Raw genomic sequence first — 27,356 nt, 5'->3', positions numbered from 1 at the left:
ATCTTGTATAGTGATACTGTTCTAAACTACATGTACATCAGCAGCGATACTGTCTGGATTCCAGCACATGTTGCTTTAGCTGGACACGAAGAAGGTGACAAACTTGTTAAGATGGCTTGCAGACATATTGTATGACATCTTGTATCGTGATACTGTTCTAAACAACATGTACATCAGCAGCGATACTGTCTGGATTCCAGCACATGTTGCTTTAACTGGACACGAAGAAGGTGACAAACTTGTTAAGATGGCTTGCAGACATATTATATGACATCTTGTATCGTGATACTGTTCTAAACTACATGTACATCAGCAGCGATACTGTCTGGATTCCAGCACATGTTGGTTTAGCTGGAAGCGAAGACGTTGACAAACTGATGGCTTGCAACAGACATATTGGACAAAAGATACTTTGAAAAGTCTACATAATACAATGAGAAAATGTAACAATGAATGGATGCTCAGTGGTAAAATCCATGATAAAGGGAATAGTTACTACAATGCATTTTAAGAAGCAAAACGTATTTTCAGAAAACGACATCGTCCATCAAAAAAATATGAGCATGATCTTAAATTCAAAAGAATTTATGATGCCTCTGAACTAGGTATACAAAAGTACTTTAAAGCTACCAAAATATACAAACGTAAAAAGGAATATACTCAGGTTCTCACTTACCTAAACACATCTTGTGATACTCAAAAAGGTATTTGTGATCTATTTGCTAAATATTTCAGAGACCTCTCTTTACCATGTGCAGATGGTAATCAGATTTTACTGACTATGTAAATAACTATGTGTCTCAACTTAAGAATACTGTGACGTTTGTGATGATGCTTCTACACTGCTTCAATGTCCTCTTACATTTGATGAACTATTATGCACTATTCGGCGACTTAAGAACGGCAAGTCACCTGGACCTGATGGTATTGTTAATGAACACTTAAAGTACGCCGGTACATCTGTTATTAATCACCTAGTAGCATTTTACAATGCTATTGTTCATTATGAATATCTACCTTGTGGTTTTAATGCCGGTACCATACTCCCCATTCACAAAGGTGGAGGTAAAAGCACATGCGATACTTCAAATTACCTGGGAATAACTTTAACCCGTATTTTCAGCAAATTATTTCAATGAAGTCATCTTAGAAAGAATAGCACAAATATCAATTTGGATTTCATAAAGGTACTGCCACTGAAACAGCTGCATTAACGTTGTTAGAAAGTATAGCTTTTAATTGTATATTAATGACCTATTATATGCACTTGAAACATGTCCTTCCCATCTGTCATACGTCCCAGTTGTACTACACCTTTTAACAACACTGGTCACGGTTGAGTTAAGTACTAATCCCACTATGTCGCCCCATGGATGTACATAATGCGCTGATCCAAGAAATATAGACAGTAACGATACTTACATGATTCATCTTTTATTTTCATAGATGACTTCACACATAAAACATTAACTTGTATATACACTGGAACATGTCATGGTCAAATTCAATTACAAATTTGATGTGGTTTACATGATCTTCAGTATAAAACATTAGCTTGCATAGACTAGAGCAATCCATGGTCAAATATAGATTACAGATTTGAGGGGGTTCACATGATCACTGAAGGAAATGTCCAACAGCATCCAAGAACTGTGGTGGAGACTTGTGCCCCTGATGTAGGTGCTCTTTCAGGCGCTGGATACGGTTGTCAAGCTCGCGGTATACGCGTTTTCGTCTTTGTACCGGCCCCGAAATAGATCTGTGAGATTTTGGCTTCGTCTGCTTTTTCAATCCTTCGCAAGACTTCGATCAGCCGATGTGTGTTCGGATGGCGATGAGGCAGTGATCTGTTCAATCGGTTGTGAAAGCCCTCCAGACTGTTGGGTGGTCCTCGGGCCGACTGCCTCATGGTGATTCCAGACGTGAAAGGGTGAATCTGGCATCATCATCCACCAAGTTGGTCACCATGTTGTCATTACAGTCGCCAGGCCTGGCGACGTCAGGACTTTCCTCCATCACATCCATCCAGGTGTTCTGTACTTCCGGGATAGGGAGTAAAGGAAAGGCTGCAGCTCGTCTTATCCAAAAGTTTACTGGCGGTACTTCCTTATACTTGGCAGCCAAACCAAGCTCTTGAGTCTTCCTCCATTTGGCCTGACTGTAGTGGAAGAAGCAGCCCTTCACCTAAGCTCCAGGAAACTCAAGTCAAGTCAAGTCAAGTTTATTGTATTCAAGGCCTCCGGCCCATATACAAGGAGTTACATACATATACATAACTATAATAGATAATACAATGGCAATTATGAAATTGCTTGGATAACCCATCATTTCTCGGACTAGATAGCACGAATTGCAGCCACTTTAAAATCTGTCTGCACTCTTGTTGGTAACAGTTCGCGAGTATCACGTGTGTGGATCTTGAGGAGGCTGAACTGTATTCAGTATGTTGATGTTTGTCGATCTGGCAGCACAGCAAAAACAACAAGATGTGTCACGTATCCATCTTTCACATGGATAATGTGCACTTGGTTCCAGAGAGCAGGGTAGGAGGTGAAGGCACCATCCATGTAGACTGTGTCTGCTGACTGAATCGTTTGAAGTCGGATGTCGGTAGCAAAGGCCAGGATTTTGTCATCATGTCGGTCTGTAAACAACAAGAAGCGATCCCCATCCGAGGTTGTAGTCACGTGTCATCCAGGTTTGCCTCCTCTCTTGTCTGACGAAGTGACGGTATGATCTGGCGATGTCTGTATGGGGAACTTCACATGCTGCTATTTTCTACAAAGTATGTTTAAGAATATCTATAACAATATTTATTAATATCATATTGTTGGTCTAACCTAACTGTCTGTTTTGTGTATACATGTATATGGAAAGAGGAATGAACTAATATATTGTTACTATCTGACGCGTTTCATATATATATATATAACGCTGGGTGGATTAGGTTTCACGCAACTGAATTCAGTGGACTGTACCACTACACCTGTAGGGAAGTACCTAATTTCCCCTACCCACCTACTGTAGTACATCTGGGATAAATAGAGTATAGTACAAATGGAACGTATGGCAGCTGGGAGCAAAGCATTACAACACGGTCTGAGTCTTCCATGGGGTAATGTGCCAGGTATCTTATTAGCAGATGACACAGCTATGGACACAGTGGAGCCATAGATGGTGCACTGAATGTGTGTTTTGAGTACTCTTGTAAATGGCATCTTAAATATAATGCCGACAAAGTGTATTTATATTGTTTGGTGATACCCCAAAACATACATGTCCACCATTTTACATTGGGGAAATTGTAACACAAAAAAGATCATATTGTGAATGCTGGCTTGTACATAAATTGTTGTGATATTGCAGCCAGGATTTTGTCGTCATGTCGGTCTGTAAACAACAAGAAGCCATCCCAATCCGAGCAAGGGTCAAGTGCCATCCAGGCTTACCTCCTCGTACCTATTTGCAGCCAAGCTTGGTTAGTATGGAAACTGGATATTTGTAGTCAGGTCACTCGGTTGTCTCGTAAAGATGAGTTTGACAGGATTGTGAGAGGTTTGACTTTACAGTGTGAAGTTTGACCAGAGGGAGTGATGTTCTACAGAAATGAGTGAGGTGATTGAGGTTTGACAAGAGGGTTTGAGATGTAACACAGGATATGAGGCAGACACGAACTGCCAGCTGAGTGCAACTTTCATTTAAACCTGGTGACAGTATGACTACTGACAATGTTCTGGGTTTGGAACACACACTCTCCAACCATCACGTGAACACACCAAGAAGATGACCAGCCACATGAGAAAACTACTTTTTTTTTCCTCCAGTGATAGCGCTATCGATGGTGTATCGTTTCCGAGCAAGTTGTCATAACCATCCTAATAGGGCGAGCTATCAGTCACTTAAAGACTGGACAAACCCATACTACAGACCAAAATCCTGGACTCATCTATCAATGGAGTATACCTGTAATTAACTGAGGAATGACACTAATACGTCTGTGTGTTCTCTCTATGTACAAACGGAGGTAAGGCTGTGTGCACTGGAGAGTTTCAATCGCACAGGCTCTGCCTAGCTAGTGTGAGCAGGTATTGGAAGCCATCATCACCGACGTTATTCCGAGGTGACTTCCAGCAAAACACCTAGTGTGACTATCGACAAGGTGGTGCTTACAAAACCAGTCTCATACAATCTTTCATATAGAACTTTGTTTTAGTTTCAATGTTCATGAGGCATATATTCATACTTGCTCATCAGGCACAAAGCCGTCTGTCAATGAATAAAATCATCGTTTAAGCATGTGCAAGAATCGGGTTGGTCGTGAAATGTTGAATTTGATTCGAAACCTGAACTTGTCTGTGAATAGCTTTCTTGTTAAATACACAAAACACTAAACAAGGTCAAATGCGAAACACTTATTACTATTTTCATGAGTCAGCCAAAGCGATGACTATGTGTCACCACTACTTCAGATCTCACGATGTACCTCAGACTAGTACTATTGGGCAGGAGCACTAAATACAGAGACCCTATACTAAACATATTATCATATGTCCTGTGGTAAATAGGAAACATAAAACGATTTTACTTTGAAAACTCTGCTTTATTAGGACTGTACATGCGCATGTGACATCAAGTTAGCGGGACGTCTCAGTTGTCGAAGTTGCACGTCCAGATGCTGTCATCCCAGACAAGACCTTTGGGACACTTCATGAGGTAAGCAATGTAGTTCCCACACTGGTAGTACCGACCTCTGTTGGTAGGATGGGGGAAGAACTTCACTTGTCTGTTTGGGCAATAACCTGTAACACAAAACACGTACTTCACACATTGGTCATTACAACAGCAAGAACTTACTGTTCACTGTCCACTGGCTGAGACTGCCTGATCTTGCCCCCTCCACAGTATGCTGAGCACTCCTCGCCGTCATTGGCGGTCCATCTACCCCAAGGAGACCATCCTCCATTCACCGAGAAGCCTAGAAACAGGAGATATGTAACACTACTATCAACCTTTCACTACTGTGATTTATGTACAGCATACGAGGGTCATTTTACAAGTAGTCAACCTAACTATATTATCGATGTCCAATGTTTGAAAAGCTTCCATTATATTGTGAAGGAATCATTAGCAAATTCATATCCTAAATTTCCCAGATGTGGGTAATGTGGTTATCGATATATTAGTCATCACAACACATTGGGGTAATATTTCTGTCATTGAGTACCTCTTGGATAATGGTATTCCCTCAGATAATGTCATATAAAATATGTTCTGTATAGTATTGGATGACTACCCGTCATAATCAACAGTTAAAGATTTGGATTGCTTGATTTATATTTAGACAGGGGCTGTTTTTTGAGGGACACCCTGATTTTAATCTTTCATAGTTTCCATTTTATTTTGAAGGAATCACTAGCACAAAATTTCCCATATGTGGGTAATGTGATTAACGAGATATTAGTCATGACATCATATTGGGGTATAATATTTCTGTAACAGATTGCAGAAAATGAAAAACGATCTGCCATTTGGTACCTCATGGATAATGGAATGGCCTCAGATAATATCATATAAAATATGTTCAGTATAGTATTGGATGACTACCCAATATTCAAAGATTTTGATTGCTTGATTTATATTTAGACAGGGGCTGTTTATTAAGGACACCCCCATTATAATCTTTCAAAAACATTGTGTCCAGATATTCCATACTGTTTACAATGTATTGAGATCTGACACTTGAGTGACCATTCATTATTTAGTTGTAACCCTTGGCATCAATTATGAATAAGTGAAAACATTAGAATAAGTTATGTTCTCATAATTATGTCATCTGAAAGGGGGATGGGTAGTGTCTCCAAAACAAGCTCGTTCAGTAAACATGAAAGTGGGAGTCACTTAAACAAGCGATTGTAGTTTCAAATTGCATTTTAACAAGCGATTGTAGTTTCAAATTGCTTTTCATGCACTTTAATATCTAAGCTTGATTCTAGCGGACTTCTACCTATCCCAAACACACAAATTGTTTCCTGCATATTTTGATTCTTGAAGTTTGTGATGCATTTACTGCAGATTTTGCGGCTGTTGTTGGGGTCTTATTTGGGGGTGTGGGGGTGGGGTGGGGTGTGTTGGGTGTATCAAGATCAAATGTCAAACAAAATCGGGGTGGTGAGCCTGGAACATAGCAAAACCCAATTTGCTTAAGGTTGACAGATAATATAATATCTTTTTCTAGGTGAGGCTGACAACTTTTTGAACTTCCCTCGTATATTACCTCGCAACATGTATCACTATTCCAGACAAGCACTCTTTTACCTGCTTTTACAACGTGTGGCCTCATATGACACAACACTTGTTACACATGTAGCCTCAGAGATATAACGTGGTGGACACCGTATTGGCTATGAACTGAGTTGTGGTGTCGACAACACCATGATGGGTATGTGAACACCCGGTGTTTAACGATGATCTCACCTGAACAGCTGTTGGTGTTACAGGCCTGTGTGTACTCCTCTTTCCCCCCGTTGATGGGCCTACAGATCCGACCGCCCTGGCACGTCCTTGTCCTCACCACAGTCTGGGAGCCTCCCCCACAGCTGACACTGCACTCCCCCACACGCTCGCTCCATGTGGACCATTTTCCCCACACTGTGAATATCAGGTGTCCCCGGTAACAACACATTTGTTATCATACTCAGAGAGTTACTGCTTGTTTAGATTTTGAAGACATTATTAATATATCGTGAAAGAAGAGGGATATGTTATAATGCTTCATTTAATGTGCTTCTGAAATGTTGATAGCTTAGGAATTATCTGGGATCTAAGAAGTACAGAAGTAATTATGTTAGCCAAGCTATTGGCACAATATAAAGATTTACATATGGTTTACTGTGTGGAAACATTCTGTGAGAAAAGACACTGGAAATTGAACATACCGAAGTTTGAGTCTATCGAGACGTTGTAATTGGCAATACTGAAAACCAACAATGTTGCAGTAAATGATAAGGCAGTCAAGGCAGTGATGCAATAGAAGTATTCTTGGAAGGTAGTGAACAGATTCCTGTATTCACACACTAAGGTTGGAGGAAGTAAGAAGCAGCTCTCCATAATAATAACAATATACTTATTTGATAGATATAGGTAGTAGAATTGTCGTATTTGCTTTGTTCCCAGTTGGACTCTGGGAAGGTTGCTTAAATCTATAGCATCACGCCCTACAGCATTACACGCTCGGTCCTGGTAAATATTGGTAAATATGGTGCTAAGCATTCAGTATAACATGATTGGCGGACGCTACTTACATTGACCCAGAGACGACGCCAAGGACGGCAACGGCTACCACAGCAACACACAGCATCTGCATTGTGAACAGTTGTGGATAGTTGTGCCAGTCCACTAACCTGTGCTGTCTTTTATAGGAAATTCATCCACACTTTAAACTTCATAATGTGCTTCTGTCGTAGTTTGGCACTCAGAAACATGTTTACAGAACGTTTTGAAACGCAAGTAGGCTCATTGGAGATTAATTTTATTCAATTTCGTCAACATGGTCGTACTTCGTGACCCACTGCACAACAGGCAGGTTGTCGATCACTGTCCGAGGGTTCTGTGGGAACGATCAAGGGGTGATGTAATACTCGATAAGTCATGTCTGATTTATATCTTTGTACCAGGGAAAGGACTGAAGTGAGCATATTGTTTTGTGATTTTGAGCGTACGTTGTTTGGTTTTGAATAAATCACATGTTACTTGGTCTTGAGAATTAATCAGCACAGTTTTTGAGAATATTATTGATTGCAATAACATCCTGATTTATTGACTAACAAATCAGCGTTTTCGCTAGACTAACGAGTCTAGACATAGTCCAGGCAAAGTTGTGTAACCAAATGGAACTGAACTGCGCTGCTGATTTCGGTCTGTTGCAGGATTTACAAAGCACGTTTACCGTCAGTTCGGCGTCGACATATTTTCCAAACGTCAGGATTGTAGTCAAGGTATTCAAGTAAGTTGCACCTCACGAGGTAAGACCCGTTTTATTTCAGTATAGATCTTGATTATCGATCAGATCAGATCATCTTGATCCGGCGCTACAGTTTTGTTCCAAGCATAAATTTGTAGAACTTTGTTTAAATTAAATAACATGTGATTTGCTAACAGATGACATTAAGAGTTCAAATGGTTCTCTGACCCAAATTTCAGAAAATGCTATCGGTTAAACATCCGGAAACCAACTACTCGAACTTAACAGTATGGGTGAATTCTATTCTATTCCCCTATTTCCACTATGGGTGAATTCTAACGTCGTGCAGGATCATTAAAACGCAGCAGTTGGCGATCGTACTTATCTACAATCAACAGGCATACTGCTCTTTCCTCAAGTTGGACCAAAGTAAAACGGATTAGTGGGAACCGCAACAGATCCCCGTTTCCCTTGAAGAGATCAGTTTGAGGATGTTAACAAATATGACATGTTATCAACAATATTTAAAAACGAAATAACAAATTCGGAGAATGAAATTATTCCTATAATCTCAGAATCTTCAATGCAACCTTTACCTGAACTTCCATTAAACATTGATGCATCACAATCTGCAGATGATGGTACATGTTGGAGACGTTTCGGAAACATTGATTTTGTTCTCACATCTATTCAATTAACTCAGGTTCTCACTTACCTAAACACATCTTGTGATACTCAAAAAGTATCTAAATATTTCAGAGACCTCTCTCTACCATGTGCAGATGTTAATCCGATTTTACTGACTATGTTAATCTCAACTTGAGAATACTCATGATGTGTGTGATGATACTTCTACACTGCTTCAATGTCCTCTTACATTTGATGAACTATTATGCACTATTCGGCGACTTAAGAACTGCAAGTCACCTGGACCTGATGGTATTGTTAATGAACACTTATTAATCACCTAGTAGCATTTTACAATGCCATTGTTCATTATGAATATCTACCTTGTGGTTTTAATGCCGGTACCATACTCCCCATTCACAAAAGTGGAGGTAAAAGCACATGCGATACTTCAAATTACCGGGGAAATAACTTTAACACGTATTTTCAGCAAATTATTTCAATGAAGTCATCTTAGAAAGAATAGCAGAAGTATCAATTTGGATTTCATAAAGGTACTGTCACTGAAATAGCTGCATTAACACTGTTAGAAAGTATAGCTTTAAATTGAATATTAATGACCTATTATATACACTTGAAACATGTCCTTCCCATTTGTCATACGTCCCAGTTGTTTCACACCTTTTTACAACACTGGTCACGGTTGAGTTCCTTACTAACCCCACACTGTTTCCCCATGAATGTGCTCGGGATCAGGGAACATAAACAAACATCGAGGGTACATCAGCCCATGTCCCCCTGGAGACCAGTGAACAACTTATAATGACCATCCGAGGTTGTGGTCCAGTTGTGATCCAGGTTTACCTCTGCTCGTCTGCCGCAGTGACGGTATGTGTTTCTGACGATGTCTGTAGAGGAAACTGCACATGCTGCTATTTTCTGCAAAGTATGTTTAAGATTATCAATAACAATATTTATAGATATCATATTGTTTATTATTAAAGCAGTTGAGCTAGGCTTTTAACTGACTGTTAGATGTACATGTATATGGAAAGAGGAATGTACTGAAATATTGTTACTATCTGACGCGTTTCATATATAAAACACTGGGTGGTTTAGCTTTCACGCCACTGGACTCAGTGGACTGTGCTTCTGCACCTGTAGGGATGTACCTAATTTCCCCTACCCACCTACCGTAGTACATCTGGGAAGCACACAGTGTCGTACAAATGGAACTTATGGCAGCTGGGAGTAAACCATTACAACACGGTTTAAGTCTCCCATGGGGTAATGGGCCAGGTATCTTATTAGCAGATGATTCATGGGGTCAGTGGGACCATAAATGGTGCACTGAATGTGTGTTTTAAGTACTCTTGTAAATTGCATCTTAAATATGATACTGACAAAAGTGTATTTTTAGTGTCTGGTGATATCCAAAAACATACATGTCCACCACTTTACATTGGAGAGAAAATTGTAACACAAAAAGGATCACGTTGTGTATGCTGGCTTCTTCATAAAAAGGTGTTTTTACTCGCCACGAATATCCAGCCAAGCTTGGTAGGTATTGAAACTTGATATTTGTAGTCGGTTACTCCGTTGTGTCGTGAAGATGGGTTTGACAGGAGTATGAGAGGTTTGACTGATGGGTGTGAGATTAGACAGAGGGAATGATGTTCTTGAGAAATGAGTGAGGTGATTGAAGTTTGACAAGAGGGTTTGAGATATACCACAGTATGTGAAGCAGACACGAATCCCCAGCTGAGTACAACCTGCTTACATGCATAGTGACAGTATGACTAGCATTGACTACTGACAATGTTCTGGGTTCGGAACACCCACACCCACACCCACACCCACACCCACACCCACACCCACGCTCACACCCACTCTTACACTCACTCACACTCTCAACCTCACACTCACTCTCACTCATGCTCTCACACTCACACTCACTCACACTCTCAACCTCACACCCACTCTCACTCTCACTCACACTCTCAACCTCACACACACTCACACTCTCAATCACACTCTCACACTCACTCACACTCTCAACCTCACACCCACTTTCACTCACACTCTCACTCACACTCTCACTCACACTCTCAACCTCACACTCACTCTCACTCACACTCTCACACTCACACTCTCACTCACGCTCTCAACCTCACACCCACTCTCACTCACACTCTCACTCACACTCTCAACCTCACACTCACTCTCACTCACACTCTCACACTCACACTCTCACTCACGCTCTCAACCTCACACCCACTCTCACTCACACTCTCACACTCACACTCTCACTCACCCTCTCAACCTCACTCTCACTCACGCTCTCACACTCACACTCTCACTCACACTCTCAACCTCACTCTCACTCACACTCTCACACTCACTCACTCTCTCAACCTCACACTAACTCTCACTCACACTCTCACAATAACACTCACTCACTCTCTCAACCTCACACCCACTCTCACTCACACTCTCACTCACTCACTCTCTCAACCTCACACCCACTCTCACTCACACTCTCACACTCATTCACACTCTCAACCTCACACTCACTCTCACTCACACTCACACTCTCACACTCACACTCACACTCTCACACTCACTCACAATCATATATTCATATAAATACAAAAAACTCGCGCGCACATACACTCAAACAAACAGATGCACTCGCACGCATGGACGCACACAGTACAGTAAATTTAGCTTATAGTCGTTCATGCTGTGATCTTCTCTTCTGCCTTGCTCAGATTCAATTATGATTAGATTATGTACAGGTTGCTGAACAGAAAGAATACCATTAAACCAGTAAAGTTCTATCATATCACACGAGAGTCTTCTTAATGACTGCCTGGTGTTGTCATTCTGAAAGGTGCTCAAGTAATGCCCTCTGTAAAATCTTCTCTTGTTCTGCCATATTGAGAGCACGTCAGATTCTTCTGAATCCCTGTCTTGTGTTGTCTGTTCTGAAACGTGCACCAGTAATGCCGTCTGTTCTCTTGCTCTGGTTGCAAGTTAATAACTGTCATATCTTTGAGTCTTATTGTATACTTTCCAAAACAAACGCGACAATATTGACTAACAAAGTCATTGCTTTAAACATATAATAATGAATAGTAGAATCTGGCTATCAGACCGGCCAGTCACTACTCAAGTCGGTCACCTGACCCGGAAAACGTGACGCAATATTGTTTGATATGACGTCATCTCGTGTCTCTGTCATTTTTCAATCGATGGCGATTAAGAAATTGGTGATTGTCACGGAAATATATATCAAGGATGCCTTAGTTTTGTAAGCGCATAGTGGTGGACTGATAAGTGTGTCTCTAGCAGGTACACGGGTGATTGGTAGTTTGTATACGGTATAGATTGTGCAGACCAGGTAGACGATGAGTAGAAGTGGAAGATCGGGGATCAGGTTTAGGAAACCGGTTTGAACACCGCAATGCATTGGGAGCTCGTATGATTCGTGAAAACCGGGCCAAGCGAAAATTGAAACAATATAGCTCATGGTACCGTTGTTGGCTCATGGCAATACATATTGTGTTTGGGGACATGTGACATCCCCAACGCTGCAATCACCGCAATATCCCAGGTGTGGGTAATTAGGGAATGACACACGGAGATGAGGTAAGGCTGTGTGCACTGGTTGGCTTCAAACACACAGGTGCTGCCTGGCTAGTGTGAGCAGGTATTGGATGCCATCATCTCAGAAGTCGTTCCGAGATGACATCCAGCAAAACACCTAGTGTGACTATCGACAAGGTGGTGCTTAACAAAACCAGTCTCATACAATCTTTCATACAGAACCTAGTTTTACTTGCAATGTACATGTGGCATATATTCATACTTGCTCATTAAGCACAAATCCATCTGTCAAAGAATAAAATCATCGTTTAAGCATGTGCAGGAATCGGGTTGGTGGTGAAATGTTGAATTGGATTCGAAACCTGAACCCTTTTTTTTTTTTTTTTTTTTTTTTTTTTTTCAAGTCGAAACCTGAACTTGTCTGTGAATATCTTTCTTGTTCAATACACAAAACACTAAACAAGGTCAAATGTGAAACACTTATTACTATTTTCATGAGTCAGCCAAAGCGATGACTATGTGTCACCACTACTTCAGATCTCCCGATGGACCTAAGACTAGTACGTATAGGGCAGGAGCACCACGTGAAACACCCACATGCTGGAGTCAGTTTGTCATCCGTGACTCACTCCGTAAATACAGAGACCCTATACTAAACATATTATCATATGTCCTGTGGTAAATAGGAAACATAAAACGATTTTTACTTTGAAAACTCTGCTTTATTATGAATGTACATGTGCATGTGACATCAAGTTAGCGGGACGTCTCAGTTGTCAAAGTTGCACGTCCAGATCCTGTCATCCCAGACCAGACCTTTGGGACACCTCATGAGGTAAGCAATGTAGTTCCCACACTGGTAGTACCGACCTCTGTTGGTAGGATGGGGGAAGAACTTCACTTGTCTGTTTGGGCAATAACCTGTAACACAAAACACGTACTTCACACATTGGTCATTACCACAGCAAGAACGTACTATTTTCTGTCCACTGGCTTCTAAATGACAGCAAATTGTCAACAGGAACCTCACCTCCACATCCTTGATTGTTACAGTTGGTAACTCGTTTCTCCACACTCTCTCCTTCACAGTCAGCACCGCCATTCTGAGGTTTTGGGTTGTCACATGACCTCTGTCGGGACTGCCTGATCTTGCCCCCTCCACAATACGCTGAGCACTCCTCGCCGTCATTGGCGGTCCATCTAACCCAAGGAGACCATCCTCCATCCACTGCGAAGCCTAGAAACAGGGGATATGTAACACTACTATCAACCTTTCACTACTGTGATTTATGTACAGCATAAGAGGGTCATTTTAAAGGTAGTCAACCTAACTCTATTCTCGATGTCCAATGTTTGAAAAGCTTCCATTTTATTTTAATGGAATTATTAGAAAAGTCACATCCTAAGTTTCACATATGTGGGTATTGAGATCGATATATTAGTCATCACAACACATTGGGTGTAATATATCTGTCATTTAGTACCTCTTGGATAATGGTATCCCCTCAAATAATGTCTTATAAAATATGTTCTGTATAGTATTGGATGACTACCCGTCATAATCAACAGTTAAAGATTTGGATTGCTTGATTTATATTAAGACAGGGGCTGTTTTTTTAAGGACACCCTGATTTTAATCTTTCATAGTATCCATTTTATTTTGAAGGAATCACTAGCACAAAATTTCCCATATGTGGGTAATGTGATTAACGAGATATTAGTCATGACATCATATTGGGGTATAATATTTCTGTAACAGATTGCAGAAAATGAAAAACGATCTGCCATTTGGTACCTCATGGATAATGGAATGGCCTCAGATAATATCATATAAAATATGTTCTGTATAGTATTGGATGACTACCCACATTCAAAGATTTTGATTGCTTGATTTATATTTAGACAGGGGCTGTTTATTAAGGACACCCCCATTTTAATCTTTCAAAAACATTGTGTCCAGATATTCAAGTATTCAAGCTGGCACTGTTTACAATATTTTGATAGATGACTCTTGTGTGACCATTCATTATTTAGTAGTAACCCTTGGTATCATGTATGAATAAGTGAAAACATTAGAATAAGTTATGTTCTCATGAAAGGGGGATGGGTAGTGTCTCCAAAACAAGCTCTTTCAGTAAACATGAAGGGGGGGGTCACTTAAACAAGCGATTGTAGTTTCAAATTGCATTTTAACAAGCGATTGTAGTTTCAAATTGCTTTTCATGCACTTTAATATCTAAGCTTGATTCTAGCGGACTTCTACCAATCCCCAAAACACTCAAAATGTTTCTTGCATATTTTGTTTCCTGAAGTTTGTGATGCATTTACTGGAGATTTTGCGTTTTTGGGGGGTACCAAGATAAAACGTCAAACAAAATGGGGATCGTGAGCCTGGAACATAGCAAAACCAATTTGATTAAGGTTGACAGATAATATAATATCTTTGTATCTTTTTTTTCTAGGTGAGGCTGACTACTTTTTGAACTTCCCTCGTATATTACCTCGCAACATGTATCACTATTCCAGACAAGCACTATTTCACCTGCAGGTACAACGTGTGGCCTCATATGACACAACAACTGTTACACGTGTAGCCTCAGAGATATAACGTGGTGGACACCGTATTGGCTATGAACTGAGTTGTGGTGTCGACAACACCATGATGGGAATGTGAACACCCGGTGTTTAACGATGATCTCACCTGAACAGCTGTTGGTGTTACAGGCCTGTGTGTACTCCTCTTTTCCCCCGTTGATGGGCCTACAGATCAGACCACCCTGGCACTTCCTCGTCCTCACCACAGTCTGGGAGCCTCCCCCACAGCTGACACTGCACTCCCCCACACGCTCGCTCCACGTGGACCATTTGCCCCACACTGCGAATATCAGGTCTTCCAGGTAACAACTCATGTGTAATCATACTCAGAGAGTTACTGCTTGTTTGCTTTTTATAGAAGTTATGAATATATCATTAAAAACTGAGGGATAAGTTATAATGCTTCATTTAATGTACTCCTGAAATGTTGCTAGCAAAGGAATTATCTGGCATCTACACAGAAGTAATTATATTAACCATAACTATCGACACAATATACAGATTTACATAATATTATGGTTTATTGTGTGGAACAGTTCTGTGAGTAAAGGCACTGGAAATTGAACATACCGAAGTTTGGGTCAGGCGAGATTCTGAAAATGGCGAAATTGAAAGGCAACAATGTTGCAGTAAATGATACAAGGTCAAGACAGTGATGCAATAGAATTATTCTTGGAACGTTGGAAGATTCCTGTATTCTAAGGTTGGAAACGTAGTAACAATATACTTATTCGATTGTTGAATTGATTTTGTTCCCAGTTGGACAAACGATTGCATTTCAATATGTTGTATTGGGGCATTGGCACATTGTACTCACTGATGAGTGACAGTATTGTATTGGGATGTTAAGGTACCAGTGACATGTACATCTTGGAGCTCAGTCGAATGGCAGTACATAACAGCAATGTATAAAGTGACCCACATGATTATTTCCACAATGCAGCAAGTACGGGACTAGCTACCAATGAAGATCATCGTAGAAATTGATCTTCAGGAACCCGTGATTATCGTAAGAGGAGACAGCTACTGAGCGCCGTCACATAACTGGAATATTGCTGGGTGCGGCGTTAAACAAGCAAGCAAACATTGCGCAGGATTTGGACCATATCGTTCTGTGAAGGCTGCTTAAATCTATAGCAACAAGTACTACAGCATTACACGCTCGGTCTTGGTAAATATTGGTAAATATGGTGCTGAAGCATTCAGTATAACATTAGTGGCGGACGCTACTTACGTTGACCCAGAGACGACGCCAAGGACGGCAACGGCTACCACAGCAACACACAGCATCTGCATTGTGAACAGTTGTGGACAGTTGTGCCAGTCCACTAACCTGTGCTGTCTTTTATAGGAAATTCATCCACACTTTAAACTTCATAATGTGCTTCTTCTGTCGTAGTTTGGCACTCAGAAACACGTTTACAGATCGTTTTGAGACGAAAGCAGGTGCATTGGAGATTAATTTTAATTAATTTCGTCAAGATTGTTGTACTTCGTGACCCACTTTTCAACACGTTGCTTGTCGATCACAGTCCGGGGGTTCTGTGGGAACGATCAGGGGGTGGTGTGATACTCGATTAAGTCATTTCTTATTGATATCGTTGTACCAGGGAAAGGACTGAAGTGAGCATATCGTTTTGTTTGAATAATCACAAAAATGCTCTCCAATAATATTCAATGAAATAAAAAGAAACCTGTGTGCGTATGTTCAAAGTGTCACCTGGGGCGTATGTTGTTTGGTTTGGAATAAATCAAATTTAACTTGATCTTGAGAATTAATCAGCACAGTTTTTGAGAATATTATTGATTGCAATAATATCCTGATTTATTGACTAACAAATTATTTGAAAGTGTTAACCAGATAGGATATCGGCGTTTTGGCTTGACTAACGAATCTAAGCATAGTCCAGGCAAAGTTGCACAATCAAATGGAACTGAACTGTGCTGCTGATTTCGGTATATTGCAGGATTTATAAAGCACGTTAACCGTCTTCTCTACGTCGACATATTTTCCAAACGTCAGGAGTTTAGTCAAGGTATTCAAATAAGTTGCACCTCACTAGGTAGACACGTTTTATTACTATATAGATCTTGATTATCGATCAGATCATCTTCCGGCGCCGCAATTTTGTTCCAAGCAAATGCAAGTAATATAAGGGACGTAGAAAGGACATAACTTGTTACAGCTGCTGGTGTTTTCAAGATGACAGTTTGGGAAGTGATCACTTTCTAGTTTTCAATGAAATATCGTTTAAACCCTGCAAGTGGAATTTTCTCTGCTAACTGGCATAAATTTGTTGAACTTTGTTCAACTGAAATAACATGTGATTTGCTAGAGACGACATTAAAAGTTCAAATGGTAATCTAACTTTTTCTCTGACCTAAATCTCAGAAAAAGCTATTGGTTAAACATCCGGACAACCAAATGCTCGAATTTCCCAGTATTTATGAATTCTAACGTCTTGCTGGAACAATGAACAGGCATACTTCTCCTTCCTGAAGTTGGACCAAAGTAAAAGGGATTACTGGGAACCGTAACAGATCCCCCTTTCCTGTCTTGGATCAAAGGGTTGTTTCCCGTGAAGAGAGATTTTTAGCAGATCAGTTTCAGGATGTTACAGTTATGGAGTTTTTGCAACAATATTTAAAAACGAAATCACAAATTTGAAGAATGAAATTATTCCTATAATCTCAGAATCTTCAATGCAACCTTTACCTGAACTTCCATTAAACATTGATGCATTACAATTTGCAGATGATGGTACATGTTGGAGACGTTTCGGAAATATTGACTTTGTTCTCAGATCTATTCAATTAACTCTACATTCTGTAGATCCTTGGTGGTCAAAGTGGGGGTTCAAGGTATCAACTTCTAAATCAGTCGCAATATTCTTCACCAGATGTAAAGCTCCTCCAAATCTGTAGACAGACATTGGTGGTCATGACATAACATTCGTTTCTGAATTTAATATTAGGGTCCAATCTTAGATAAAAGTTGTGATATTGTTTGCATTCCAGCACATGTTGCTTTAGCTGGACACGAAGAAGGTGACAAACTTGTTAAGATGGCTTGCAGACATATTATATGACATCTTGTATCGTGATACTGTTCTAAACTACATGTACATCAGCAGCGATACTGTCTGGATTCCAGCACATGTTGGTTTAGCTGGAAGCGGAGACGTTGACAAACTGATGGCTTGCTACAGACATATTGGACAAAACATACTTTGAAAAGTCTACATAATACAATGAGAAAATGTAACAATGAATGGATGCGCAATGGTAAAATCCATGATAAAGGGAATAGTTACTACAATGCGTTTTAAGAAGCAAAACGTATTTTAAGAAAACGACATCGTCCATCAAAGAAATATGAGGATGATCTTAAATTCAAAAGAATTTATGATACCTCTGAACTAGGTATACAAGAGTACTTTAAATCTACCAAAATATACCAACGTAAAAAGGAATATACTCAGGTTCTCACTTACGAAAACACATCTTGTGATACTCAAGAAGGTATTTGTGATCTATTTGCTAAATATTTCAGAGACCTCTCACTACCATGCGCAGATGTTAATTAGACTTTACTGACTATGTAAATTACTATGTATCTCAACTTGAGAATACTCATGATATTTGTGATGATGCTTCTACACTGCTTCAATGTCCTCTTACATTTGATGAACTATTATGCACTATTCGGCGACTTAAGAACGGCAAGTCACCTGGACCTGATGGTATTGTTAATGAACTCTTAAAGGTGGAGGTAAAAGCACATGCGATACTTCAAATTACCGGGGAATAACTTTAACCCGTATTTTCAGCAAATTATTTCAGTGAGTCATCTTAGAAAGAATAGCACAAATATCAATTTGGATTTCATAAAGGTACTGCCACTGAAACACTCTTGTAAATGGCATCTTAAATATAATGCCGACAAAGTGTATTTATATTGTTTGGTGATACCACAAAACATACATGTCCATCATTTCACATTGGGGAAATTGTAACAAAAAGATCATATTGTGACTGCTGGCTTGTACATAAATAGTTGTTATATTGCAGCCAGAATTTGGTCGTCATGTCGGTCTGTAAACAACAAGAAGCCATCCCCATCCGAGGTTGTGGTCAAGTGTCATCCAGGCTTACCTCCTCGTACCTATTTGCAGCCAAGCTTGGGTAGTATGGAAACTGGATATTTGTAGTCAGGTCACTCGGTTGTCTCGTAAAGATAGGTTTGACAGGATTGTGAGAGGTTTGACTTTACAGTGTGAAATTTGACCAGAGGGAGTGATGTTCTACAGGAGGGAGTGATGTTCTACAGGAGGGAGTGATGTTCTACAGTGAGGTGATTGAGGTTTGACAAGAGGGTTTGAGATTCAACACAGGATATGGCAGACACGAACTGCCAGCTGAGTGCAACTTTCCTTTAAACCTAGTGACAGTATGACTACTGACAATGTTCTGGCTTTGGAACACACACTCTCCAACCTTCACGTGAACACACCAAGAAGATGACCAGCCAAATAAGAAAACTACATTTGTTTCCTCCAGTGATAGCATGTCGATGGTGTATCGTTTCTGAGCAAGTTGGCGAGCTAGCAGTCACTTAAAGACTGGGCAAACCTACTACAGACCAAAATCTTAGACTCATCTAGAAACTCAGCAGTCCAAAGGCCTGGACTCATCTATCAACGGAGTATACCTGTAATTAACTGAGGAATGACACTAATATGTATGTTTGTTCTCTGTATGTACAAACGGAGGCAAGGTTGTGTGCACTTGAAAGCTTCAATCACACAGGTGCTGCCTAGCTAGTGTGAGCAGGTATTGGATGCCATCATCACCGACGTTATTCTGAGGTGACTTCTAGCAAAACACCTAGTGTGACTATCGACAATATGGTGCTTTCATACAGAACTTTGATTTTGTTGCAATGTACATGTGGCATATATTCATACTTGTTCATCAGGCGCAAAGCCGTCTGTCAATGAATAAAATCATCGTTTAAGCATGTGCAGGAATCGGGTTCGTCGAAATGTTGAATTGGATTTGAAACCTGAACCTGTCTATGAATATCTTTCTTGCTAAATACACAAAACACTAAACAAGGACAAATGTGAAACACTTATTACTATTTTCATGAGTCAGCCAAAGCGATGACTATGTGTCACCACTACTTCAGATCTCCCGATGGACCTCAGACGAGTACTATTGGGCAGGAGCACATAAAACATAAAACGATTTTTACTTTGATAACTCTGCTTTATTAGGACTGTACATGTGCATGTGACATCAAGTTAGCGGGACGTCTCAGTTGTCAAAGTTGCACGTCCAGATGCTGTCATCCCAGACGAGGCCTTTGGGACACTTCATGAGGTAAGCAATGTAGTTCCCACACTGGTAGTACCGACCTCTGTTGGTAGGATGGGGGAAGAACTTCACTTGCCTGTCTGGGCAATAATCTGTAACACAAAACACATGCCTCACACATCGGTCATTATCAATCAAAACTTTATTTCCGTACAAAGGCCAACGGGCCCATATACATACAGTTTCATACATTATAATACAATTTGCATATATGTATACACGCCCATCTGCATACATGTATACTTGCTTACTGTTCACTGTCCACTGGCTTCTTCGTGACAGGGATGATAAGACGTCATGGATGATCAACTTCTATATTTTGACAATGGCGACGTTTCGGTACAGATTCTTATACCGTTATCAAGCATGGGGGAATGATGATGATCATTTCAGGTTTAACGTCGGCTTCTGGCTGTAGCCAATGTCGCCGACGGGGATGGGGGAATGAAGGGATACACCAGTTTATATACAAGATAAGATAAAGAGATAATAATAACAAGGGTGGAAAAACAAAGCATCCAAGAAAGTTACATGATGAGCTACAATAGCATGATGATGAGCTAAGATAAGATGAGTGGGATACCATGAAAATCAGTGAATGTAAGTTAATTGGGTAGAAGCCAAGGTGGTGGTGGTTGTCTGTCTGTTTGTTTGTGTGTGTGTGTGTGTGTTGGGGGTTTGTGTGTTGAGAAGGGGAGATATTTACGTGTCGATTAGGTGGTTGTAAGCTGATGGGATGTAATAGCCCTGATCCCTGTTAATAGAGGGGTTAAAACAGCGTATTAGTAATGCCTAGGCCAATGTGCGCTGAGTGTAATCATGTTTGTTGTTTGTAAGTGTTTGACAGTGTCCCAGTTGATATTGTGTTGAGGAAATATGGTGATGTGTTCTGAAATGGCTGATTTGTTGTCTGCATTGTTTGTGGATGTCTCATGTTCTTTGGTGCGTATGTTGAGTGGTCTGGATGTTTCACCAATGTAGCTGCTGCCACAGTCGCAGCTGATGTGTGGCCGTGGAAAAGTAAGTGTCTATGCCTGCTTGTTGTTTAAGTAAGCGACTGATGTGATGTGAAGTTTTGCCGATGTAGGGTACTGAGATGCGAATGGGAGCGGGGTCGGGCTTGCTAGTGGTGGGTTTGGGTGTTGGGTTGAGGATGGAGTTAATGACACGGTCAACAAGTTTAGTGGGATAGTTGGGTGAAGACATGCCGGAGGTGTTTAAGTTTAGGTTCAGGGGTGACAGAGGGTAGGTTGAGTGCTCGGCGGGTAAGAGTGGAGATAATGCCGGGTTTAGTTCTGAGAGAGTGGTTAGATTCACAATGGATGTACTGGTCAGTGTGCGAGGGTTTCCAGTAGACAGAGGTTTGGATAGTGTTGTTAGTGTTATCTCACTCATCTCATTTATGTTATCTTAGCTCATCATCAATCAACCTTTATTCCGTACTGAAGAGGCCACAGGCCTATAGTACATAAAACATACACTGGTCACGAGGGGGGTCATGGGTTGATGTACCCTCGATGTTGGCGAGGGGAACATAAACAAACATCGAGGTTACATCAACCAATGGGCCCCGAGGGAGCAGTGAACAACGTATTTATCCTACCGAACAAATTAGAGTTAATTCTGAATTGTTTGAAGGACGGGTACAACTGTTTTTGTAGCCATCGCTAGATTTTGCTGACAAGAAAGTTTGTTTAGAGTTATCTCCCTTCCATTGATTTGCATTCGCAAAACATCGGTAATTTCCGTACATTATACGTGATTCAATGTTATTCGAGATAAAGAATTACTACCACGATGTACAGAATGAGTTGCCACTGACAGCGGGGTACATTGAAATGTTACTCGCTTGTAAGCGGGGTACATTGAAAATAACAGAAGAGCGCTCAGCCAATCAGAAAGCGACGTTTATGTATGAGGTAAGATAAACATTTATATTCGCCCGAGAAGTAACTTTTACATTTTTTTCACATATTATTGTTCGACTTTTTCTGTAATGTTGCATGGAATATAAACATTACTAAGTTCTGAAGTATTAAAATGTTTGTACTTGTTAGTACTGATGTTACATTTAATAACGCTTGGATATCTACAAAAATGATTTGGTAAATATTTTCTTCTAAGGTCTGAGTACAGCGGACAAACAAGAAGGAATATGCTGCTCATCATCATGCTATTGTAGCTCATCATGTAACTTTCTTTGATGCTTTGTTTCTAGACCCTTGTTATTGTTATCTCTTTATCTTATCTTGTATATAAACTGGTGTGCCCCTTCATTCCCCATATATGCTTGAAAACGATATAAGAATCTATACCGAAACGTCGCCATTGTCAAAATAATGAAGTTGATCATCCATACAGTCTTGTCATTCCTATACCACCAACTTCTAGAATGCCACTCAAACAAATCATTCTTAGTGACAGCAAATTGTGAACAGGAACCTCACCTCCACATCCTTGTGTGTTACAGTTGGCTATTCGTTTCTCCACACTCTCTCCTTCACAGTCAGCACCGCCATTCTGAGGTTCTGGGTTGTCACATGACCTCTCTCGCGACTGCCTGACCTTGCCCCCTCCGCAATACACTGAGCACTCCTCGCCGTCATTGTCGGTCCATTCACCCCAAGCAGACCATCCTCCATCCACTGAGAGGCATAGAAACAGGAGATATGTAACACTACTATCAACCTTTCACTACTGTGAATTAGGCACAGCAGGTATCAATTTTCCGGACAAGCACTATTTCACCTGCAGTTAACAACGTGTGACACAACACCCCTCACACATGAAGCCTCACAGATATAATGTCGAGGGCGCCGTATTGGCTAGGGTTGACGATGCGGGGGAAATAACTGGAGGTGGGCATTGCATAGAATTTTCATATTACGATATATTGCGATGCGAAAGCATATATTGCGATAATGTATTGCAATATGTTGTAAGAAGGTTTTTATAACAAAAAACTACTTATAATCGAGATAATGCTTGATTTATAAAGCAAAAACACAACAAAATCACTATGCTTGACTAAATTTGATAAAAACTTATAATTATGACAAAATAAAAATGTAAATAATATTTGGCACAAACGAAACAAGGAAAAGAACAATTTAAAAATCGGAAATATCCGAGTGCTACAAAGTTTTCCGAAATGATGTCAAAATACCGGATTTTGATCAGCGTATCGCAATAAGTATCGTTTTCATGTCTGAACCGGTAAATACCGGTAAACCGGTTATATTGCGCAGCCCTAGAAATAACTATATAATTGCGATAGCGATAGTCTATTGTGGCAAACAATTGCAAAACTATTGCAAAAGTTTTTTTCTCCTTAGATGCTCCTATCTGTACAAATGATTGTATAGTTTAAATGAAATACAAACAAGTTAAAGTAGTTTCAGTTTCGTTGAATAACTCACAAGAAACCTGAAACCCAGATCAAGTAAACAGTTAAAACATAAACTCAATGAAGCTGCAAGTCTGCACCCAAACATCCTGTATTTTGCGCTGCGCATTTATCAACGGAAGTCAATTACTAAACTATCGATAGTCACACATACTATCGATGCATCGATAGTTTTTCGTTTCTACCATCGATTATGGTATCGGAGACTCAGCAACTGCAATCCATCGATAGTTCGATACATCGTTACAACCCTAGTATTGACTATGAACTGAGTTGTGGCGCCGACAACATGAACACCATGATGGGAATGTGAACACCCGGTGTTTAACGGTCATCTCACCTGAGCAGCTGTCGGTGTTACAGGCCTGTGTGTAGATACGTATCCCCGCGTTGATGGGTTTACAGATCAGACCACCCTGGCACTTCCTCGTCCTCACCACAGTCTGGGAGCCTCCCCCACAGCTGACACTGCACTCCCCCACACGCTCGCTCCACGTGGACCATTTGCCCCACACTGCGAACATCAGGTCTCCCCGGTAACAACTCATTTGTTATCATACTCAGAGAGTTACTGCTTGTTTAGTTTTTGTAGAAGTTATAAAATATGAAGAGAAATAAACTTTAATGCTTCTTTTCATGTGCTTAAGAAAGAACTCAACAAATGACAGAAACAGACATATTTTAAAACGAGATGTGAGTAGCAATCATGTTATTGATATTATTGACATCAATAAAGAATTATGTTTGGAACCGTTAGTCGAACAAATGCACTGAAGATTGAACGTACCGAACTTTTGATCCGGCAGGTTTCTGAAAAACGCGAAATTCAAAACCAACTTAAGCGCCCAGTTAGCGGCAAGGTCAAGGATTGTTGACAAATCAAACAGATGTTTAATAGCAAGGTACAACTATTGTCAACGCTTCCTGTACTACCGGAAGTACTGGAACTATAGGCTCTCCGTAATGGAAGAAGAGTCTACTTTTGTGAAATACTCTGGCATATGGTTTGTTGTTGTTTCTTGAAACATAATCTCGCATCAGTTAAATGCAACAGTTGGATAATGGTATGTGTACTCGATTAGCACGGCAACCTTGGCCCTTATTCTCAAAACATTCGTAGCCCTAAGAATTCTGAACTTTGATCGTAGCCAATGCGTAAGAATGTGCTTAAGAAGTTCGTAGGGCTACGAACGTTTCGAGAACAGCTATCCAGACATATTCTTGTACAGCAAGCACTTGGACCTGGAATTAACACAGGAGTATACCGTTATCAACACATTCTTCAGTGCTCATTAACGTGGTGTAAAGGTATTCAATAAAACGTAACTGGAAGATCTGCTCCGAAAGTTACTTACGTTGTCCCAGAGACGATGTCAAAGACGGCAATGACTACCACAGCTACACACAAAGCTTGCATCGTGAAGAGTTGACAATAGTTGTACCTTGCTATTAACCCCTTCTGTCTTTTTATAGGAAATTCATCCCGACACACTAGTGTCACTGCCGTGGAGGGGTACTTAGAACCATATTTACAGAACGTGTTGAAACGACAGAAATATGAACAGGAACAAGAACTTTGGAATGATATATATCAATAAGTTGATACTGGAGCACATTCTGACGTCAAGGAACGTGGCTTTGTAGTGTGTTTGTCGACAAGGAGGTCCGAAGGTCGCCTTCACCCGAGATGTGATTTATAGCGTTGCACCATTTGTATCAACATGGTGGCACTTCAGTTTAAGGTTGCTCATCAATCGTGTTACAAAACCAATTGTTGAAAGGGCAATTTTGCAGCGTAAGAAATTTTTGTCAGATTTATTATATATTGCACCTTGTCGCTTGTCACACTTGAGGGTTTTACTGTCCTCAGGCAGAAAGACGATTTGAGTCTCATCTTGAGAAAAACAATCTACACAAATAAAACAAATAAGAGAGCACATAGGTAATTCTAAACATTCCATGCCATCATTCACACACATTGGTCAAGTTCTTTCCTCCATCTCCCAATTCAAGGGATCCATTCCCAAGTGAACCTGGCCAGGGTGATATGATACTGCTGAAATGTGAATCACCTTCACGTAAACTTGACCAGGGTGCTATGATACTACTGAAATGTGAATCACCTTCACGTAAACTTGACCAGGGTGCTATGATACTGCTGAAATGTGAATCACCTTCACGTAAACTTGACCAGGGTGCTATGATACTGCTGAAATGTGAATCACCTTCACGTAAACTTGACCAGGGTGCTATGATACTGCTGAAATGTGAATCACCTTCACGTAAACTTGACCAGGGTGCTATGATACTACTGAAATGTGAATCACCTTCACGAAAACTTGACCAGGGTGCTATGATACTGCTGAAATGTGAATCACCTTCACGTAAACTTGACCAGGGTGCTATGATACTACTGAAATGTGGATCACCTTCACGTAAACTTGACCAGGGTGCTATGATACTGCTGAAATGTGAATCACCTTCACGTAAACTTGACCAGGGTGCCATGATACTACTGAAATGAGAATCACCTTCACCTAAACTTGATACCAGGGTGCTATGATACTGCTGACATGTGAATCACCTTCACGTAAACTTGACCAGGGTGCTATGATACTACTGAAATGTGAATCATCTTCACGTAAACTTGACCAGGGTGCTATGATACTACTGAAATGAGAATCACCTTCACGTAAACTTGACCAGGGTGCTATGATACTACTGAAACGAGAATCACCTTCACCTAAACTTGACCAGGGTGCTATGATACTACTGAAATGTGAATCACCTTCACGTAAACTTGACCAGGGTGCTATGATACTACTGAAATGTGAATCACCTTCACGTAAACTTGACCAGGGTGCTATGATACTACTGAAATGAGAATCACCTTCACGTAAACTTGACCAGGGTGCAATGATACTACTGAAATGAGAATCACCTTCACGTAAACTTGACCAGGGTGCTATGATACTGCTGAAATGAGAATCACCTTCACGTAAACTTGACCAGGGTGCTATGATACTACTGAAATGTGAATCATCTTCACGTAAACTTGACCAGGGTGCCATGATACTGCTGAAATGAGAATCACCTTCACGTAAACTTGACCAGGGTGCTATGATACTACTGAAATGTGAATCACCTTCACGTAAACTTGACCAGGGTGCTATGATACTACTGAAATGTGAATCACCTTCACGTAAACTTGACCAGGGTGCCATGATACTACTGAAATGAGAATCACCTTCACGTAAACTTGACCAGGGTGCTATGATACTACTGAAATGTGAATCACCTTCACGTAAACTTGACCAGGGTGCTATGATACTGCTGAAATGAGAATCACCTTCACCTAAACTTGACCAGGGTGCTATGATACTACTGAAATGTGAATCACCTTCACGTAAACTTGACCAGGGTGCTATGATACTACTGAAATGTGAATCACCTTCACGTAAACTTGACCAGGGTGCCATGATACTACTGAAATGAGAATCACCTTCACGTAAACTTGACCAGGGTGCTATGATACTGCTGAAATGTGAATCACCTTCACGTAAACTTGACCAGGGTGCTATGATACTGCTGAAATGAGAATCACCTTCACGTAAACTTGACCAGGGTGCTATGATACTACTGAAATGTGAATCACCTTCACGTAAACTTGACCAGGGTGCTATGATACTACTGAAATGTGAATCACCTTCACGTAAACTTGACCAGGGTGCCATGATACTACTGAAATGAGAATCACCTTCACGTAAACTTGACCAGGGT

The 27,356-nt window shown here is 40.5% G+C and overlaps 2 protein-coding genes across 2 annotated transcripts; both read right to left on the bottom strand.

Annotated features, from left to right (window-relative positions):
• Positions 1–12,901: 12,901 nt before the first annotated feature.
• Positions 12,902–16,128, bottom strand: LOC124260977 (thrombospondin-1-like). The gene is made up of 5 exons (XM_046695295.1): positions 16,026–16,128; positions 15,362–15,384; positions 14,898–15,071; positions 13,227–13,433; positions 12,902–13,117 (listed from the first exon to the last, which is right to left on the bottom strand). The coding sequence occupies exons 1-5, from the start codon at positions 16,085–16,087 to the stop codon at positions 12,966–12,968; spliced, it is 618 nt and encodes a 205-aa protein (XP_046551251.1). The 5' UTR covers positions 16,088–16,128; the 3' UTR covers positions 12,902–12,965.
• Positions 16,129–20,047: 3,919 nt separating this feature from the next.
• On the bottom strand, positions 20,048–25,470 carry LOC124260967 (mucin-like protein). Its single transcript, XM_046695286.1, has 6 exons — positions 25,374–25,470; positions 24,932–25,058; positions 24,364–24,386; positions 23,917–24,090; positions 22,618–22,815; positions 20,048–20,262 (listed from the first exon to the last, which is right to left on the bottom strand). Exons 1-6 carry the CDS (start codon positions 25,468–25,470, stop codon positions 20,111–20,113), a joined length of 771 nt encoding a protein of 256 aa, XP_046551242.1. The 3' UTR covers positions 20,048–20,110.
• Positions 25,471–27,356: the final 1,886 nt, after the last annotated feature.

Source organism: Haliotis rubra, unplaced genomic scaffold (genome assembly GCF_003918875.1).
Source record: "Haliotis rubra isolate DU_JTF1 unplaced genomic scaffold, ASM391887v1 Scf782, whole genome shotgun sequence".
Taxonomy (NCBI): Eukaryota; Metazoa; Mollusca; class Gastropoda; order Lepetellida; family Haliotidae; genus Haliotis; species Haliotis rubra.
The sequence above is the reverse complement of the archived record's forward strand: the minus strand, read 5'-3'. Positions and strand labels throughout refer to the sequence as shown.